The sequence below is a fragment of the Vulpes vulpes genome, chromosome 6 (assembly GCF_048418805.1).
Source record: "Vulpes vulpes isolate BD-2025 chromosome 6, VulVul3, whole genome shotgun sequence".
NCBI lineage: Eukaryota > Metazoa > Chordata > Mammalia > Carnivora > Canidae > Vulpes > Vulpes vulpes.
Window position 1 is genome coordinate 59,034,716 of NC_132785.1, and position 20,508 is coordinate 59,055,223.

At 48.9% G+C, this 20,508-nt stretch overlaps 1 protein-coding gene across 15 annotated transcripts in view; it reads left to right on the top strand.

Annotated features, from left to right (window-relative positions):
- ARHGEF7 (Rho guanine nucleotide exchange factor 7) overlaps positions 1–20,508 on the top strand; it is a 123,501-nt gene that overhangs the window by 35,756 nt on the left and 67,237 nt on the right. For 11 of the 15 annotated variants that reach the window (XM_072761030.1, XM_072761033.1, XM_026008847.2 and 8 more), the window contains one exon: positions 18,839–18,923. Coding sequence is in view for 4 of the 15 variants with exons in the window: in XM_026008847.2 (XP_025864632.1) it covers positions 18,839–18,923 (85 nt within the window). In the remaining 11 variants the exon portion in view is untranslated. Of the gene's footprint in view, positions 1–3,188; positions 5,393–5,966; positions 6,054–16,572; positions 16,679–18,838; positions 18,924–20,508 lie in introns of those variants that run through there. The other 4 variants (XM_072761035.1, XM_072761029.1, XM_072761026.1 and 1 more) reach the window with 4 other exon arrangements.

The window sequence follows — 20,508 nt, forward strand, 5'->3', positions numbered from 1 at the left end:
TATCAGGCAGGCTTCCTTCAGACCCACCTTTCCCTTCTGTTGTTTCCCCCTTGACTCTGATTATGCTGTGCATCTTAGACTGAAATCCAGACTCCCTGGAAGTGAGGGGGAGCAGGACAGGAGACCAGGGCAGTGTTGGTTCGGAGGCTGTAGGGGTCCTTCCAGCCCTCTGAGGACCCTGGCCTGTCCTCAGGGATGTGGGGCTGCAAGAGTCTCAGGATCACCTTGGCTGCTACTTGGGGTGTAGACTACAGGGAGTCCAGGACAAGAGCAAGAAAACCAGAAGAGGTGATGGCCCTTGACCTGTAGTGGGGACCGCATCCGTGGCAGGAAGTGTGTATTCTCGTTTCATGCAAAAGGTAGGGATGACTTCCACATGGACTATGTGGGGGTGTGAAAGCCGAGTCCGAGAGGACCAGGCTCTGGCCTGAGCAGGAGAAGCTGTTGCCTTGGAGACAGGGAGTCTGCTGATGTCCTGTGGGGTGCTTAGCGTCAGACGTACTGCAGTAGAGATGTTGGATGTTTGTCGGTGGGGGTCAGTGAGATCTGACTCAGGACGTGGCCCAGGGCCTGAGCTGGACTGTCAACTTTCACTTCCACTGTGCGAAGCACCTTCTTTCTCGGACAGATTTCAGGAGGCCCTGTGAGGAGGCTGGGTTAGGTGTCCCCTTCTCCGTGGCAGTGGGCAGTGCTGTGTCAGTGTGTGCTTGTGTGTGGATACTGTGAGCATGGAGGGCAGTACCTGTGTACTGGGTCACCTTGTACTTCTGTCCCCAGTGCTGGCATGTAGTAGGCTCTTGCTTAAACTGTTGAACACAGGAGTCTAAGGAAGAGTGGCCGGTAGTGATTAAGTTTAACTCTTGTTGAGATTCATGGTCTGATGGCTCCATCTTTTGTAGTTCCTGTCGCCGTGGTCTGCTGGGCCATTTGGACGTGCTGTCTTAGGGTGGCATGTGGGGAGCATGGTCTGTGCCACGGCAAGCTGAGCTGCTGGAGAGGGGTCCGTGTGCGGAACCAGTGACTTTGGGATGGCTCGGTGGTACTTGGAGGGGGGACATCTCTTATTGTGGGCCAGGCCTCAACATGGGTGCCAGAAAGTTGTGTGTGTGTGACGGTGGGCCGCCAGAAAGTGTGGGAAGGGTCGCCAGCATTGAAAGACACTCAGGTCTTTGGGACTTGTTTTCTTCTGTAAAGTAGTTTAGGGTTTGGAAAATGTGACTCCTAGGTCTTGGGATTGTTCTGTGTGGTTACAGAGGCAGAGGTGGGATACTGCGCTATTTTTACATTTGATTCTGTTGATAATGTTAGCTTCTTGCTCCCAAAAGGCGCTTATTTTTAAAATTCTAGTTGTTTGATCTGTTCATAGCTGTTAGGTTTTTGTCAGAGCTCCCTCTTGGAGCTTCCTCATGAAAGGTGCTTCTCTAAGAAGGGGAGGCCGGAGGTTTTCTAGAGATGTGACCAGGCCACTTCAGACACAGAGCTTTTAAAAGGAGAACCTGCTTTGTTGAGTAGAAGCTGCAGGGTCATGGTGTGGCAGTAGATCCCTTGTTACCTTTTATTTGGTGCCTTCAGTTGAGTTTGAAGAGGGGTTCTGATCTGTCACGTTTGTTACCCTGCATCATCTGTAAACCTGTCTCCCACACTGTATTGTGCACCTGGGGAGCACTGCTGTGGCCGGCCCTGTCCTAGGGTGGAAGAACTCACTGCTCACTTTCCTAAGCTTGATCCTGGAAGTACTTTTCCAGAACAGCAAAAGCTGCTTATATAAGCTTTTTAAAAACAAGCTATATATTTTTTCCAAGATTAATAAAACTAATTTGTACTCATTATAGTCTTTGGTGTTCTACCAGATCTATGAGCTGAAGTGACAAATTGCTGTTTCTGTCAAAGGGAGAAATAACTTGAGTGTGTAGATCTTAGAGTATTTTGGGTTTCTGTGACTATATAGTTGTTCAGTAAAATTGATTGCTGTCTTTGCATTTTAGTTATGAGACAGCCAGTGTAGCACATTGGTTTTCTCTTGCAGCGTAACGATTGAGTACAGATGTAGCAGCTTAGCCTTGGGCAGTGAGGCCAGCAGTCTGGGGAGCTTGACTGGGCTGTGTGTTCAGGGTCTCAAAGAGAGGGTGGTGGCTGGCTGGGCTTGGAGGGAATCTTGGGGCGAGCCTTTGTTTCCACGCTCCCAAGGTAGTTGTCAGGACTGAGGGTCCTTTTTTCCTGGTGCTGTTGGCTAGGTGTCCGTCTTTGCTCCTGGCGCTACTCTGTTCCTAGCCATGGGCCCTTCATCTTTCTGCCAGCAGGGGTGCACCTGTGTCCAGTCCTGCTCCACACCTCTGACTCCTCTTCTGTTCCTAGCAGCAGGAGGGTTTTTGGAAAGGGCTCATAATTAGATAGGGCCCACTCAGCGAGTCTCCCTTTGAATTCACTCAGGGTCAACTGATTAATATCCTGAGCTACATCTGTAAGAATCCATTTGCTGTGACTTGTAACAGCATGCCCACGAGGATGTCCTGTCACATTCCAAGCCCCGGGCTTTGGGGTGAATTTGGAAGACCTGTTGGAATTCTGCTTCAGGTAGGATTGAGAACAAGGCTAGAGTATCTGGTGACTGAGGTATAGTCTGGCTCTGCACCTATAGATGGGTGGCCCCAGCCTCCTTTCCATCTTTAACCAAGTCATGTGAAACAGAGGGGAAAGGCGACTAGTACCCTCCCCCCAGCTGTGCTAAGGGTTAATTGAAGCAGGGTGTCTGCGATAACAGGTCCTTTCACAGTTCTAGGGTGTCTTAGTGCTGACGTGAGCATGACAGGGACAGCACTGGCTCTGCGGGGACGTGAAGTAGGGTAGAGATGGCAGGAAGGTGTTCGGCCTCTGAGACAGGAGAGCTGTTCTGGGCATGGCGGGAGAGTTGGGGGACTTACTGTTGATATTCCCAGTGATGTCACCTGTTTTCTGACGAGTCGAAGTAGCTGGGTTATATATGGTTGGCTTCGTCCCCAGTCAGGCATGTCCTTCTCCGAATGCCCCAGCCAAGCTGTGGCCAAAGGCATGTTGTCAGGTTGCATCTGGCTACTTTTTATTCAGGTGAGACATGAACATAGCCTTTAATTTGTTCTTGACTCGTTGTTCTCCTGTTGTGCTGCCTGCTGTGGGATGGCCCGGGTGGCCTGTACCCCCCGTCCTGCCAGCCTGTCCTCAGGCACTGATCATGCCACCATCCTGCTGAACAGCTGCCCTGGACAGGCCCCAGTTACTCAGAGGGCTGTGTCCTGGAGCTTTTCCATGGTGAATAGGAAGTCTCCTGCCCCCGCCCTTGGACTTTACATTGCAGGTATGTTGAACCACTTGAGGTGTCCTGGGTAGTATTTACTAATTGGCTCATCAGAAAATAGTGGCGTGTGTTCTGTGCCTCTGTCGTGCTAGTGGCTTCATGTGTGGTGTTTCAATGTTATAATGACTTAATGAGCTGAGACCAGAGCTAGAGGGGTTCAGGAACACAGCCCTGGTCACTTGGCCAGGGTCAGGCAGGGCGTCCTCCTCGAGGGCCCTTCCTGATGTCTGTCCTGGGTGTGCTGGCAGCCCCTCATGGAGCCGTTCACCTGCATGGGCTCTGCACACCCCCTTGTCCCTGCTGCTTCTCTCTGTGGCTCTGTGCATACTGTGTCTGCGTGTGTTAGTGTGAGGGCAGGTCGTGTCTTCGTTTGAGTTTCTGCTGTGTCTCGGTTCAGGGGCACCGAGTAGATGCTGATGGAATCGGTAAAGAACACAGTGTGGAGCCCTGGCCACACTGGCAGTGGGAGGGCTTGGAGCATCCGTAGAGCCTGTGTAGGTCTCCTCACTGTCCTGTTCACACCGTTCTGTCTGGTCAGCCCTTCAGAGCCTTGTGTCATTGGACTCCTTGCAGCTGGACAAGGAGTCTTCTCCCTTCTGATGAGGTGCGTCAGCCTGAGGGGACAGGTAGCCAGCTGTGCAGCACTGGTTAGTGGGTGCTGGTCCTGCCTCTTCTTGGGGCAGCTGCCTGGGGGTCTGGCGGTTCTGCTGTCCCAGGAAGCTCTCTTTCTTACCACTTTGGGGCACCCGGAGCCTGGTCCCACAGCCGAATTTGGCAAGTGTCTGTAGCTCTGTTGTGAGGAACTGTGTGTCCTGCAGACGGCAGCAGAGCAGCACTACAGCTCTGTGCAGTGTCCTCCACCTCCCTTTGCAGAGAGGGGAAGTCCTGTCGTTCTGCCCTCCCCCCCACACCCCCATCGTGGAGACCCTAGGAGGATCTAGGGAAGGGTGGGCATGTGTGTAACCAAGTAACTGTTTTGTTTCCTAATCTAGAAGAGGTCCAGATTCTTTGCTTTTGGCAAACTGGTTCTAGGTCTGGCGGTTTTGGAAACCGGTCAGGTCGAGGCATCTAATGGAGATGAGACAGGTTGGATGTGTCTTCTGCTTGTGTGTGGTACTCTCAGAGGAGGAGGGCAGGCCTGCAGTGTGCTTGCAGTTGGCTGCCTAGGGGCTGTTGCTGTGTACATGTGTGTACGTGTGTGTGTTGAGGGGGGAGGAGGTGGGGGCTTGTCCAGACAAGCCAAGCTAGTTTGGCTGGCTGCACACTTGTCCTCAGTGTCGCACAGAAGGGCTCTCCCTAGCCTCAGATGTATCTTGACTGGCCCAGGCCACTGGGGAAAACTGTGTAGGAAACATGGATTTTCCTGAATGATACTAGGTTACATGGGTATTTTTTACTTTGCAATTGGCAGGATGGCTATTGTTGGCCAACTGGGGGTGGGTGGAAATGGTTTGAGGGTTTCTTATTTTTCAGTAAGGCCTTGTGAAAACTATCAGGACTGGTGAGTGGGAGCAGCATGAATCTGGAGCTCAAGCATGTATGGTCTGAAGAATCCTGAGGGGTTTCTGTGCTCAAGAAGGTGCTGGTCACTTACTGTGGTACCTCTTCTTCCTCTTCACTGCCTTGTTTGGGGCTGCTCTGAATGTCTGACCCTTCACTTCTCTCCTTTGGTTTTTAAAAACAATCCCAGTTGGTGTTTCTGGGAAGGGGATACCCCCTTTTCATGACGGGTAGTTGCCCTGTGGTAGTGCCCCACAGTCCTTAGGTCCTGGGAACCAGCGAGAGGACCAGTTCCCAGTGGGTGATGACAGAACAAACCCCATGGCCTCTCAGACCATGTTTAGATAGGAAATATGCCCTTAGTATTTTTTTTTTAAATAGTTTTCTAGCCAGAATATGTATTTCCAACCTATTTTGTGAGTGTGTGCTGGGTGTTTTCTTGTTCTCTAGAGAAACTAACTGGTCTGTCCTTGACGTAGCAGGGCAGGACTTGCTGTGGCATCAGTGTTTCGACCTCGAGGCTGGGGCACATGTCTCCTTCCCCTCAGGGAGGATGTGCAGGTTAGAACCGGTAGTGTCTGCTTGGGTGGCAGTGTGGAGCTTTTAAAATACTGATTCCAGGGTCCCTCCTGGACAGTTAGACTTAGGTTTGTTTTTTTTGTTTCTTAAAGATTTTATTTATTCATGAGAGCCAGAGAGAGGCAGAGACCTAGGCAGAGGAAGAAACAGGCTCCCTGCAGGGGAGCCTGATGTGGGACTCAATCCCGGGACTGTGGGCATGACCTGAGTAAAAGGCAGACGCTCAACCACTGAGCCATCCAGGCATCCCTTAGTTTGGCTTTTAAAGCTAACCCACTTGGGTCCCTTGGATTTGGGTTTGGTGAGGTCAGGAGAAGGAATTGTTGGTTTTCCCCACGCTTGCAGGAGAGCCGAGGACCCTGCCCAGCTAGCATGGGCAGGGAGGGAAGCGTGCTTTGTCTGGCCTCCTCCTTGTGGGGCTGGGCCTACCCAGGGCACAGAGGGTGTGGAGAGGCGGTGAGGCAGCTGTGGAGGCCCCGAACTGACATGGGGCCTTTGGGATTGTTCTTGTTGAGTCCTTGTGTGGATGATGAAGGAATGCTTTTCTACTTAAAAGGTCCTGAGGGTAGAATGGGTGTCCAATGAACTTCCTAACCTGCCTCCTGCCTTTTACTTGGAAACATGTAAGCTGACTGCGTGAAAGGTTAGTGCCAGCGTCTTGTGCCCTTCACTTAGTTTACTATAGAAACACTTTACCCTTTCCTCTGAGTATTTAGGTACTTTTATTTTGCTGGTCATTTAAACTATGGAGTAGGCCTCAAGATCCTTGCCTCTGAATACCTAGCATGTACATCTTTAAAATGCGAACGTTCTCCTTTAGTTTCCAGAACAGTTCTTCCACCTTTATCATTTGTTAGCACTTTGGCGTTTTTGAGGAGGCCAGGGTGGCTCTCCTGTAGAGTGTCCTGTGGTCTGGGTGGCATCTGGTTCAGGATAATCCTTTTCAGTAAGAAGCCTACACAGGTGCTGATAGTATTTCCACGGGTCCTATAGGGATGTCCTTAGTGCTCACCTTTCATACCGCCTGTGCTGAGCTCCATCATGTGGCTAAGATGACATCTGCTGGACCTCTGCATTGTAAATGTGCCCTTTCCCTGTGTACCTAGCATGTAACCTGTGGGGTGGTGCTCCAAAGCCTTTCACATGATGCTCTTAGCATCTCATGATGGTCCTTTTGAAGTAATTGCTACTGCGGTGGCAGCCAGGTTGTCCTGGGGCCTTCTGGCCTGCGCTGCCTTTGGGACATCAGGTCGGGTCAGCAACATTTGAGGGTAGTGATCGGCATCCAAGTTAGAAAGTTGTGTTTTGGTCTGTGGGAAATTACCTCTGCTTTGCAGAATCTAAGGTAATACAGTATCTTTGAACTTAGCCATTCACTTCTGAGCTCTCTGTTACCTGTTTGAAGATTTTCCATCCAGCAGAAGTCAGTCTCTGACTCCGCCTGCCCCCACAAGCTGCATTTTATCCATGTGGACTTCAGGAGTGAGTAGGAAAGTTAATTGAAGAGGAAGGAAAAAATACAGATAAGATTGTGGTGTGTATGAGGAGAAATGATAGAAATGCAGAAGTAGAAAGTTTTTAAAACTGAATACCAGCAACTTCATGGGGATGGTGACTGCTGAGTGGCTCCCAAGTGCCAGGACAGCCATAGGGCAGTGCTAAGAGGCAGATGCAATTAGCCCTGGGATTGGAGGGGACACCGACCTAGAGAGAGGGTCAGAGAGGTGCACCATGGCTTGTGTTGACTAAGTTTCAGAACTGGTATTTAAATCCAGATCTAGGAAGAGGCCAGTACTGCTAAGTTTAGAGTAACTGCTGAAACCAAAGAACGGTGGTGGTGCGGCTGGTCAGTGCTCTGCACATGGAAGGGCGAGGGGCCTTTCAGGCAGCTGTGTGATGCAGTGTCTGATTCGTAACCACACTCCTCTAGAGACAAGCAGTCTGCATTGCGCAGTCGGTGCATGCAGTTTTATGCGTGATTTAGCCAGTGTCCCTGCATCCCTGCGCAGTTTTAGCGTCTGCATATCCTCCATCGTTTTGGGTATGATATTCAAGTTACATGAAGCCATTCAGTGTAGTGAAGGATTTGTAACCTGGGAAAGACTTAGAGAACAGCTTTTTTAAATGCTTGAGTAAATGCCATCCTTTTTGGCATTTGCTAATTGTTTCTCAGTGGTGAGTTGATTAAATTGCTTATAATATAAAACTTTTTTTTAAAATTTATGGACCGTTGTCAGGAGTTTAAAAAACCTCAAACAGTTGTTTGAAGGTCCAGGGCAAGGCCATTTAGGGGATGGGAAGCCTGTATGGTGGATTTCACATTGCCCCAACTTTGACATCTCTTTGTAAGAGAAGACCTGGAAACTTTAACTTCTTCTAAAGTGAAACTTAATGTGTTCAGGATGTCTTTCAGCGTCTTGTTGGGATTACAGTTTAGACCCAACCCTGGAAGAGAGAAGAGGGCACGTCCTGTGCCTGGAGATGTACCATTTAGGTAGAAGGAGATCCTTTGACTATTTTTTGGATAGAATAAATAGAAAGAAATTGAAGAACAGATTTTATTTCATTTCAAGTGAAGAATGGGGAAGGTGTTCATCAGTCTGTGCACAGTTGACGAGGATGTTCTTGATCTCTGCTTTGCCCTGAGGGCTGCACAGATACACAGTGTGCCTCTTTCCCTGGAAGCCTCAGGATCCTTGGGTAGCAAGTAGAACAGATATGTATAAATAACCAGGATCCAGGGCGGAGGCTGTAAGCCCTGCAAGAGGGGCAGTGACATGGGGCTGGGATGTAGAGAGTATCCCTTCAGATGACCAGGCCCAGGAAGGTGAGTGGGGAGACACCTGTATAGGTAGAGTCGGCTGCAGCCTCCTTAGTTGGTCCTGGTTGAGTTGAACCAACGAAACATCCTATATTTGATGATGTCCTGAATAGGAATCGACAGAGAAGCTGAATTGTGGCATTCTGGTCCTTCCTTTCTTGGGATATGTGATAGCCTTGAACTTGAGAAAGTTTTTAGTGTTGGAGACTAATAGGGAAGGGTGCTCAGTCTAGACAGGTGCCCAAACTCTTGAACACGTCTGGAGTGGGGACCAGTAAATAGTAGAGTGTTCCAGAGAGGGAATGTGCTGGCAGGCACGTGGTAGTCCTGTCCTGTCGTTGTGCTCATGCAAGCCACTCAAATGGTACTTCTTTGACAACATCCTCATCTGAACATCTGTCTGGGTGTTTTGATGACCTCTGTTCAAGTTTCCTGTCAAACACCAACTACTGTCTTTTCTTTTCTTTTTTTTTTTTTTTTTCTATCTGTCTTTTCTGACCACTTAAAACTTTTCTCATCTGGTGAAAGTTCTGTGTGCATAGCACTGAACAGTTTAGAGAGTACTTTGTCATTTTGTCATTGTAAAAGCTGATTTTCTTGAAGCCCTTTGGATTTTCACCTAAAAGTCGTATTCCGATCCACTTCCTCCTCTGTTCCACTGTGGCTGGCTTTCTTTGGATCCTCATAAAAGGGAAAGATTTATAGTCTGTTTGCCCTGCCTCCCAGCTCTGATTCCAGTTTTCACTAATTGCATTGTCTGGTGAATCTAAATCTTTGAGTACTTTTATAAATGTAAATAATATACTGGAAATCTGTATTTCCCAGTTTTTCATCTTAGGGCTTGCACCTATGTGGAAGAGAAGAACCTGAGTGACTCCATGAGACCTAGGGAGCAGCTTACAGAGCAGGGCACTTTGTTATGGCCGTTTGTGGCGGGCTTGGCCATGTTCTCCCTGGGTGCTCAGCGCGTAGAGTTAGTGTCTGGAAGTTTCCTGTCTGCTACACTGCCCCTTTCCTGGTACTCTGGCCAGAGAGGGCAAGCTTTTCTTGGGCTGTTTTTTGTACTCTTTGGTGCATCTGTGTGTTTCACTCAGTCTGGGGCATTTGAAGCAAAACAAAACAAAAAACCCACAAAACCTAGAGAACCCACTGCCATGTTTCTTGGGTCTTGAAGAAAGCCAGTCTGCATTCTTCCAGCTCTGAGTTACCTTAATCTCTCTTCTATATGTAGTACCCAGGGCTTTTAGCTGTGCTTTGCTGGAGGAATAGGGCAGTGTGTTTCATCTCATTACTGTTTATCCGTGGGTTCCTATTCCTATCCGTGAATAAAGGTCCCGTAGCTGACCTGAATGCACAATTGTTTAGTTGAGGGACAGACAGGCCCAGGATGGCTTCACTGTAGGGCTGAAGCTGGGAGCAGTTGGGTGAAATTGGGGTCGGGAGGTGGTGGTCTGGATGCCTTCCGTGAGTAGGGCAGAGGATACCTCTGTGTACCCCAGTTACCTGTCTCCAGCTGGGGTGGTCTGGGCTTGAAGTTGGTGCTGGAACTTGCAGGGTATTGTGTTTTGGGTGGAATTGCCTTCTTTTTTCCTCTTCTGTTTCTTTTCGTGGGTCTGATAGCACCTGGAGCTAGTCGCTTGTTAGGGACCCAGGGTAGGCAGCTGGCTTTCCTTACCGGGGTCTTTCCTTCTAGCAGCTCCCAGAAGAAGAGGCTGCTTTCCTGTCGAGATGGTGGAAGAATGGTGCTTACAAGTGTGGGTTAGAACACCTGGCCTTCAGGAGCCCATCTTCTTCCTATTCTCAAGAATTTCCTGAAGCCTCCTCTAGATTGCTTTTGGCCTTCAGCCATGTAGCCTATAGCACTGTGATAGATTCTTCCTTTATTATTATTTGAAGCCTTTTCTGTCGTTTTGGTGGGATCTTGAGAGGGATGAGAATAGTGTGCGTTCTCACTTTACCATCTCTGAGACCTTTTTTCCAAGTTGAGTTTTGTAACTATGCGCTCCAAGTTTTTATTTTTTAAAAGATTTTATTTATTTATTCATGAGAGACACAGAACGGGGCAGAGGGAGATGCAGGCTCCCTGTGGGGAGCCCAATGCGGGACTCAATCCCAGGACTCTGGGATCGTGCCCTGAGCTGAAGGCAGATTCTCAACCTCAGCAACCCAGGCGTCCTAACTTTAAGTTTTTAATGCAATGTACTCATGACCTTTCTGGCTCTAAATATTAGTACCTAGCTTATTTTAAGCTCTAGCAAGTTGTTTATCTGCCCAGACTGCTGTAGGGCAGCTGGTGGAGGGCTCTTCTTTGCACGTCTGCCTCCTTGGCAGTGGCAGACAGACTAGGGGCCTGGTGTAAGCTGGTGGGTGCTGTGTCTATGCGGGTATGTTGGAGACCACTTCCCCTTCCCACTGTTCTGCTTGCTGTGGACTTGCACACGTGTGTACGCGGCTGAAGAAAAATGCAGTGACTGATCTACTTTCCATCTTTGTTTTCCTGCGACTTTTGTCACATGGTCTTTTGGAGCCTGGATTTGTCCTTTGTAAAAATTGTTGTGAAGCCTTCAGCACAGCACCCAGGCCTCACTGGATGGTCCCTCCCGCCTCTATCCCTGGTGGTGCTTCTGCATCTCTGGCGGTTTCTGCTTGTGACCATTGCCCCTCCATGAAGGGTGAGGACTAACTGGTGCTTTCTTTGTGCTAGTTATCTTCCCTCCCTCCTTAGGATTTTTGTCACCCCGAAACTCCCTAAAAGATGTGGCTGGGGTTTCTTTTTATATGAGTGGTTTCTGTCCTCTTCCGTGTTTGGGGGTTAACAGTAGAATCCACAAAACTGAATCTGCTTTAATTCTTTCTTTCTTTCTTTCTTTCTTTCTTTATTTATTTATTTAAATTCTTATTTTAAACTGGAAATTTGGGGGCACGTTGGGTGACAGCAGTATGTATTGATAGAATTCACTGTCAAACTAATTTTATCCCTGGAGTGTAGGCGTAGGCAGAATCAAGGACAAAGCCTACAGAAGCCGAGGCGGCGAAATCCCTGCCGGGTCCTGTCCCTCACATATCCGCATCAGTATGGACCATTTGCATTAAACTTAAATAGCATGACTTAAAGATTTCTCTCTCCTCATCGCACAAAATCAGATTCCTTCTGACAGTGTGATAGGAGAAAACTATTTTTAAACTTTGTGAACCACACTCCAGAACTCTGCCAAAAGTAAGTTTCTTGCATCAAAAATAGCTTTCTTATAAGCTCCCTGGAGAGCTGGCTCGTGTTCGGAATATTAAAGCTAGGGGAGTTGAACGTGCTTGGCCAGCTGCACCTGTGGAGCTCTCTGTCCATTAGCCCTGAGATCGTAGAGAGCATTCTTTACATTCTCCAGTATTTTCTTCTTGAGTCTAACAGGGGTGTCCTCAGCCAATGGCATCATCCAGGTGTGCATGTCCTACTTCTTCTGGTTGGCGCCGTGGGCCAGAGGTGAGGGTGCTGGATGGTCTTTGATCCCGCCGAGTCACTGTTGCTGTTGAGCCTCTGGGAAGGGTGTGGACAGCGGCCCGGGTAACCTAAAGACCACCACTACTGTGTCTTCCTCTTGTCTGCATCTGTGCATCCATCCCTCTTGTCTGCATCTGTGCAGCCCTGCTGCTGTGTGGCCCCCCGCCCCCCTCATGGGGAGGCCCAAGCATGTTTGCCCTTGGCTCTCCTTGCTACTCTGCCTTTTTGGCTGTGGGGTTGTGTCAGACTCAGGGCCAGCCATATGCTGCTCACATGGCAGGCTTGTTGGCTGTGGCCTGGGGCTGCTGTGCCTCACCAAGAAGAATGTTCCTGAATCTGCAGCCCACACTGAAGAAAGGAGACTAAAAGGATGGCCCCAAGCTTCCAATTTCTGTGCAGCAGCTCTTGCTTTTTTGACTTGTTAATTACATGAACCAGTGCTGTTGTAAGCCAATTTGAGTTTCACTTACAGTTGAAAGATTTGACTGATGACTTATATGATGTATAAATGATTTTTGTGCTATAAACTTTGCTTATTTATTTTATTATATGGAAGATAGTTCCAATTTCCAGTCCTGAGTTCAGAAGCCAGAGTGAGGCAAGCCTGCCAGTGTGGGGGTGAAGGGGCCTCTCAGGTCTTACTAGTTGCTGACCTTAGTGGGAACCTTGTCCCCCTTCTTTGTCAGGTGTGTGCACCTGACACCAGCAGAATGGCTTTTAGAGCTAACCCACCTGGTTAGAAAGTATGGTCACTGGATGTGAGAAGAGCGATGGCACATGAGGGTATGACTTCCATGGTGGGTAGATGCACTGGTGGTTCTTGAGCACTGTCCTTCCTGCTAAAGGTGGGGCCAAGGCCTCTTCCCTTGAGGGGATCATGCTGCAGTGGTCTCCTGAACAGCGTGGCTTGTGGGTCTGCAGTTCCTGGGTCACTGGCACCATGGTGTCCTTCCTGTCACGTGCTTGTATCCCTCCTCTCAGGTGGCCACCCTCCATAGCCATTGTTCTGATGTAGCCCTGGGGATGCATTCAGGCCACCTCTCTGAGAGACCAGAGTTGTGTTCCCTCAGTGGGGCTACTTGGAACTCCTGGTGCACACCACCTGAGAGAGAGCTAGCTCTAGCCTCGGTCTGAGGTTCTCTCAGGTTGTGTAGACACGGCGGACAAGTAGTACGGACACCTACAGGTTAAAGGTGGTGATGCCAGTCTGGTGGCTCTCCTGACCCTGCCTGCTTGCCTGCCTGCTTGCTAGCTCCCAGGGCGCCTGGCACAGGTTTGGGTCCATCCAGGGTGGATGAGCAAGAATGAACTCTTGCAGGCTGGCTGATAGATACCTTCTTGGAGGCTGCTATAAGGCGTCGCCCTCTAGCAGGTACATGATGACTGTGTCCAGAGTTTAGGAAGGGAGGAAAATCTTGTTTGCTCTGGATTGAGAAGTACTTTGTGGGGAACAGTTTTTTCTGTTTTGAATAGTGGAGAAGTCTGTGTCTCAGCCAGCAAAGAAGAGGATATGGCCTTTTAGCCTTCAGTGTTAACATGGCCTAACTCTAAGTGGCCTGCCTTATTTAATTTCTTTTTTGTTGTTGTTTGAAGATGTAGCCTCTCCCCTTCAAGAATCTGTTCTGTTGGGGGCAAAGTGTGGCATACGAATGCATAACCAGTTCTTGCCAGATGCGTTAATCAGCAACCCCCACATCTCCAAGGCTTAGAACACCAAAGGTTTATCCTCCTGGTTATGTGTTAGCTGCAAATAGGGCATTGCTGTGCTCGGAGGCTCATCTTTCTTCCAGGATCCGGGCTGATGCAAGGCCCAAACTGGAGCTGCTTCCATTCTCATTGAAAGGAAAAGATCAGAACGTTGGTCGAGACACCCCAGGACTCCTCCAGCTTCTGCTTGGGCTGCTCTGTGTTGTTGTGCTCAGAGCTGCTGCGTGTCTGTGTGTTCATGTCTTGTTGGCCGGAGCCCATGGGGAGGCGCAGCATTGGGTGGGGAGTGAGTGGGGGAGCATGTCGACGCAGCCAGGTGCAGTGACCTTGAGTTAGAGAAGTTGGAAACTAGTGTGATGAGTGTGACAATTCTAGATCAGGTCAGCATGTGCTGACTTGTGCCTTTGAAACCTACTTACTTTACAACAATATTCTGTTGGTTAAGGTTTTCCTGAAAACCACAGTGGCTCCTTCTAAAACAGTCATCCTGTATCTAGGTAGAGGTATATGCATTTAGAAGCTCTCGAAGTAACCACAGGGGGTCACCCTCCTGGCACTGCCCTGCCAGATGGACACCAGTGATGTTTGGTTGACATTTGTGACCCCACCCCATCTTCCTTTACAGGTGAGCCACCTTCCTGATTTCTGGTGTGAGTTGAGCTGAACTAATGTGACCATGTAAATACAGAGTATGTCAAAATATTTTTAGAGAACCAGCAAGGCTGGTTAAGTTAAGGCTGGAAAGATGAATCTGGGCCAGATTCTCAGGTCTTCGACGGTCTGTGTTAACCCTTCTGGTGATGTCATGGAGCATATTTCTGGGGGTTAGTGGTCAGGGTGGTGGGTGCTCTGAGGGGCTGGTTTCTCTGGGCCTCTGCCAGGCAGTTCAGGGAGGAATGCTGGGCAGGTGGCCTCTCAGGCCAGATGGTGCCATCCTAACACAGATGGTGTGCCTTCTCCCTAAGGCTGAGTGTCGCACATCAGAGACCACATATGGTAGTCACCTTCTTTTGGAAGCCCTTTCTGACCTCTTGTGGCAGGTGCTCGTGAACCAGAGCTGCTGGCAGCCTCTGATCTCTTCCGAGGGCAGGCTGCAGCTTGGGTATACGCTTCTCTCGCCTCCTGGTGTGAGGGGGGTCCTGCCAGGCCTGTGGCACTTTCCTTTGCCTGTCTTCCTGTTATCCAGACCTGGGAGCCTCTTTTCCCTGGAACCTGGTGCCACAGGGGAATGCCTTATCCTTTGTGATGTCCTAAGCCCCCCGCCCCCCCCTTTCTCATTTAGGCTTTACGGAAGTGTCTCAGAGAGCCAGCTTCTGAGCCTGCCAGCCTTCTCCTTGTTCCCTCATATGTTCTTTTCTGCTGCTGGCTCTTGACTCTGGTTTGCCTTTCCTCCCAGTTGATGGTCCTCCTGTAAGTGGTGTCCTGTGTCAGGAGTGCTCTTGCAGGTGGGCTAGTTAGGGTTTCACTTCCTGGTCAGGTGAGCTGGGTATCCGGGCCTCGCAGAGACCTTACACAGGAGCGGCACTTAGCGGCCCGCGCTCCCGTGTCGTCCCTCCCTGCCCTCCTTTCTGGTTTGGATTGGGAGCTCCAAGATTTGCCCCAGTCACAGTGGCTGCCCACACCCACACCTCTGCCACCTGTGCTGCTTGGCTTTTTTCCTACTGTTAAAAATGGGCTCGGGTTGAGGTCGACCAGGATTCCTATCCTGGGAGTGAATTATGTGAAAAGGCTTTGAATAGTTGAGTGTTGGGCACACAGCACAGGGAATGACTGTTCTGCAGAAGCATTCACAAATAGGGGTAGCTGTTGTGACCGTGTGGAGTCATGGGCAGCAGGTGCCGCTCGCTCCAGCTGTGAGCAGAGGGGAGTACAGGCTGGGGCGGGGTGCCACCGTGTCTGCATTGTCAATGTGGGAAGATGTGAGCAAGAGGGCTAGACTGTCAGAAGCAGGAGCGTCAGGGGTGGGAATTCTGGATGGGAACCCAAGCACCTTGGTGGAGTAGGGTGGTTTCCTATGGGAGTGGGAGCTGGAACCGGGCTGGTGCACAGTAGGGGAGGGCAGTGCCTGAGGGTGCGGGGGTGCCATGTGCAAACCTGCACTCCCTTCTCTAACTGGTCTATGTATGAGGTCTCTTGCTCCTGAATACCCCCAGTCATTGAGGATGCTTTTTCTTGGTAGCTGTGATTTAGAAAACAAATTTCTTTGGTAGAATGTAGTTATTGATATGTCAGTTTTATAGGCAAACCACAGGCTTGGTGTGCAGGATTCAGAGTTTTTATTTTTTGTTTTTTATTTTTTATTTTTTGATTCAGAGTTTTAAAATCTCATTCCTTCTCTGACATACAAGACCTTTCTTTGCACGTTGCTGCTTCCTGTCCTTGTTATCGCCAGCGCGTGTTCTTCTTTCCTATCGGAAGGTTGAGAAACCGGAGATGCAGAGGGCTTCTACACCTGCCCTCAACTGAGGACATAACCGACAGGGGGCAGCCTTCCAGCTTCCCTTGGAATTGCTTGGGGAGTGTTAACATTTTGCTATTGGGTGGGAGGGGGGATTTCCTCAGAGGTGCTGATTTAATTGGTCTGGGATTTGGCTTGAGTATCTTGGTTTTCTAAATTCCTGGAGTTCCTCCCATGCAGCCTCCCCTGAGAACTGCTGTTCCCTGTGCCCGCTGAGGAACACTGGCTCCTGATCCCAGCCAGGGTGGGCCTGTGCTGCTCTTCCGGCAGCAAGGTTAGGCCTTAGGTCCGAGTGCCTGGGACAATTTAGTGTGCAGTGTCTCTTGATCCTTCTCCTACATGTGGAGTGGCTTTGGCTGAGATCCTTCTATAAAAGTTCTCAGACTTTGCTCTTATTCCCATAGTACAAACTTTGCTTTATACTCGAAGATTTTTCTGGTTTTGTTTTTTTGTTGAATAGATTCCTGATTCAGGAAAGAGTCTGCTGTCTCTTTCTAAAGAAGAGCTTTAGTCAAAACATTCATCAATTGAGAATGTATGTTTTTCCTCAGTGACAAGTGGTTGTCTCCTCTCATTGTGTAGTTTCCTGTTACAAAATGCAGTGCGTGTGTGAATTCACTTAGGTTATGATGTCACATTGAAGCCCATTGGTGGGCAGCTTCAGCCAACCAGACGCTTCCTGGTATCCAAGTGAGAAAGATATGTAGTTCTGGAATAACAGGAAACTTCAGTATTCAACATCCTGTTTTTCTGGGTTTTGGGACTTGCTGCCTCACCACAATGAAGGTTAGTAGAATTCGTCTTGTAGAATACCACACAATTTTTCTATCTAAAATGAGATAGAATGACATGCAGATTAGCTAGTCCTGCATTTCACAAGTGAGGGAATGTTCATGTTCTATATATAAGGAAGCTGTGGCCTTTTGAGGTTAATACTCTTAATTCTCTTAAAAAACACAACTAAACTCGTTAAAAACGGTGGATGAATCAGCTTAGATAGTGCTCTCATTTTACTTGGAATTTCTTAAATATCAACAAATGAATTTTGTGTTGTAGAAGCTGATTCTAAAGACGCTCTGTTCTGAGGGGTAATTTTTCTGGCGTGAGGATCTGGCGTGAAATTGCCTTATTGTGTATGTCTGCTGTAAGAGAAATGGCATTAGGAACCGTACAGAATGCTTAGATGAGGCCACACTGATGCGCTAGGGCTCCATGTAGGTTCTTTCAGTGTTTAGAACAGTGAGCTGTGTGTTCAGCTATTACCTTCACTTCATGATTTGATGGCCTCCTTTCTTAAAGTTTTTCAGTTTTTGGTTTTTCTTTTTGCTTGCTCATGTTTAAATAAACCCGACCTCATGATTTTTACTCATTTCAGAAATTAAAGGCAGAGGACCGTCTAGTGAAGATTTTTTGAGAAAGACCGCAATTAGATTTGAAATGACTCCTCTTAGTTGCTCTTGATGTGAATGTCTCTCCTAGTGACACTGAGCACCACAGGGTGGATGGGTGGATTGATTGGTACATTTATAAATTCAGCCAACATTGGAGTTTTTACTGTGTGATGGCTGTTTTGCTAGATGTTAGACATCGTGAAATCTGGTTTTACAGACTTTACGGTGGCATACACACTTGGAACATAATGGTGTCATTTTCTTGAGTGCACTGGGAGAGCCTGATTAGGGCACCTAACCAAGACTGGTGGGGGAGGTGTGGCCGGGAGATGTCCTGTGAGGAAGAGTTAAGGGATGGGAGCCGGGAGGCAGGAAGAAGGGGGTTCCTGGCAGGATGTGTGAGATGGAGGAAGGGGGTGGGGAGAGGTGGGAAGAGATGGAAGGCAGCCTGGAGAGGAAGTTGCCCCCCCCCCCCCCCATACTCCTTCCTGGGATGATTGGTGATGTTTGTTCATTTCTGCCCTAGTGCGAGAAACTTGGAAGGCTGTTTATGTGGTTTATGTTTGGATATCGAAGTACATCTTTGTTATTGACATCTCTGAAAGAGATGTGGGTGATTGAGGATTAAAAATTTTTTTGTGGGGCACCTGGGTGGCTCATTCCGTGAAACCTCTGCCTTCCGCTCAGGTCATGATCTCGAGGTCTTGGGATGGAATTCCATGTTGGGCTCCCTGCTCAGTGTGGAGTCTGCTTCTCCCTCTCCCCACCACCTCCTGCTCATGCTCTCTCTCTTGCTCTCCCTTGCAAATAAATAAATTCTTTTTTTAAAAAAAATATTTTGTGTGTGGGGATAACTTGATGATCAGAAGGTATCTGTAGTCTTCAGGCAGTGTTTGGGAGTGAGCTGTGTGTGTATAGTGTAGCGTATACACTGAAGACCAGCTGGAATGTATCTAGGCAAGCTCTTGTGCTCTTCTAGCTTGTGTGTGTCTGTGTGCAAGAGTGCCAGGACGGACTCCCACGTGTGCCAGGTCTGTAGGTGGTGGAGGTTGGAGGAGATGCAGACTAGATAGTTGGGGTGTGTGTCCTCAGGGCTGTGCCTAGAGGGCAGAGGTATCCCCCTTCTGAACCTGCTTTTTCCTTCCTACTACTGTCAGTTCTATGTTTCTCTTGCTGTGCTTTGCTTGTGGAAGGGCCTGTGGCTGGGATGGGATTGTGAAGCCAGCTCTGCCTCCTGAGGGCCAGTAGCTACTGCTCCCTAGCCTGGAGGGCTCTGCCCAGCCAGCTGAGGTGTTTGGGACCATGTGGGGAGTTGGCAGGTAAGAAGCTGGTCTTACGCTCTGTGTCCTCGATCAAAATGTTCCTGAATGAGGGAACTGATAGGACCCCGCCCCTGTGTGGGAAGCTGCATCCCTGGTCTTCTCCTTCTGGGGGGCCTGCATCTTTAGGACTTGCTCAGGGAATCCTGCCACAGTCCTCTTGTTGCTGTGAGAACTTTGTTTATCCTGTACCCAACATATAAGACCCTACTAACTTGTTTAATTTTTCCTTTCAGACATTTGATGCAAATGATTTGTATCAGGGGCAGAATTTTAACAAGGTCCTCAGTTCCTTGGTGACTCTAAACAAAGTAACAGCAGGTAAGAATTTTCTGTTGAACTTGAGGGGGTGGGAAGGCAAAGGGGCAAAAACATTTGCTCTTTGGTTGGCAAGGCAAAAATGAGCATTACTGAATTGTAAAAATAAGCAATCACGTTACATTTTTGGTTGTGATTTTTGCTATGATTTTTTTTTCCTTACATGATCAAAGTCTTAGGGCCTCTGGTGGGTAGCAGGTGTTCTCCTTTCTTCAGACATAGGTCACATGGGCAGATTCATGGGCTGTCTTGGAGCTAAGAGCACTTTCTCTGGATTTTTATTCAGTTTATGCTGATCAAAGCTCATATCTAGGGAACAGATCCAGTCAGTGACTGTTTTTAAGATGTGACCATGACAAGGAAGTAGCCTGTGAATTGGCCCCTGCAGTAAAGCCATACCTGGGCCAGGCTTCCTGAGGGTTATAGGGTCCCCAGGCTGTGTGTTTTGCAGTGTCGTGAGCTCGGGTCATCCCTCAGTGGAGGGGGCTGAATGGAGCTGGAGACCCAGGGTGCTTCCCTTCTGGGGTCCCTCAGTGAGGACAGGACAGCTGCTGTGCAAACTTTTTAAAGGGAGCCCCCGCACCACCCCCCCCCCCCCCCCGCACCCCCGCCTGCCCCCTGAGCACCCAGGAATTCTGTCTTTACAGAGCTGGGTGGATCTGAAAGGACTTTGTGGCTCTTGTGTTTTAAAGATTTTTTGTTTTGTTTTGTTTTCCCATTTACCTTTGTACATTTTTAGTTTCAGATTTATGGGAGAAAGTTAGACCTTGAGGTCTCTTGATTAAAAAAACCTCAGGGGGATCCCTGGGTGGCTCAGTGGTTTAGCGCCTGCCTTTGGCTCAGGGCGTGATCTTGGAGACCTGGGATGGAATCCCACGTCGGGCTCCCAGTGCATGGAGCCTGCTTCTTCCTCTGCCTGTGTCTCTGCCTCTCTCTCTCTCTCTGTGTGACTATCATCAATAAATAAAAATTAAAAAAAAAAAAAAAAACCTCAGGTATATTTTGTGAGGGGCTCTTGTCCCTTGCTTCCTGGCCATTCAGATGGGAGTGTAGGGGGAAACAGAATCAGAATGTGGTGGGCTGCAACCCCAGCTTAGGGTGCGCTGTGCTCAGGGACTCTGGTGCCCCTTCTAGAACTTGTTTGCTGGGTTGGCTGTCTGGGTGCCACACCCCTGCCTGCATGGAGGTGTGGAAGAGGGGGGTGCCACCCAGAGCCCCTGCCACTGCCTGCCATCCACAGGTAGGGCTTCTGATGTGGCTAGGTTTTCCCAGCTTGACTGCGCAATTTAAAGTTGAATATCTCCTAGGGCTGTTGAGGCTGACGTATCTGGGGATTCACTCAGCTGGTAAGTTAGTCCATCTGTGAGCAAATATGGAAAGGTGGGTGAGGATCTAAATCCAGGAGGAAGAGGGAGAGAGACCAGGATGGAGAAGGGAAGGGGATACAAAGATGTAAATAGTTGGGATCATCCTTCCACTTGATGTTTGCAGATAGAACTTCTGGGCATTTCATAAAGGTCATTAGACATTGAGGCTGCATTCTCTAGCCCACATTGTAACAGAGGTAGCTTTAAAGTTAAAACCTGAT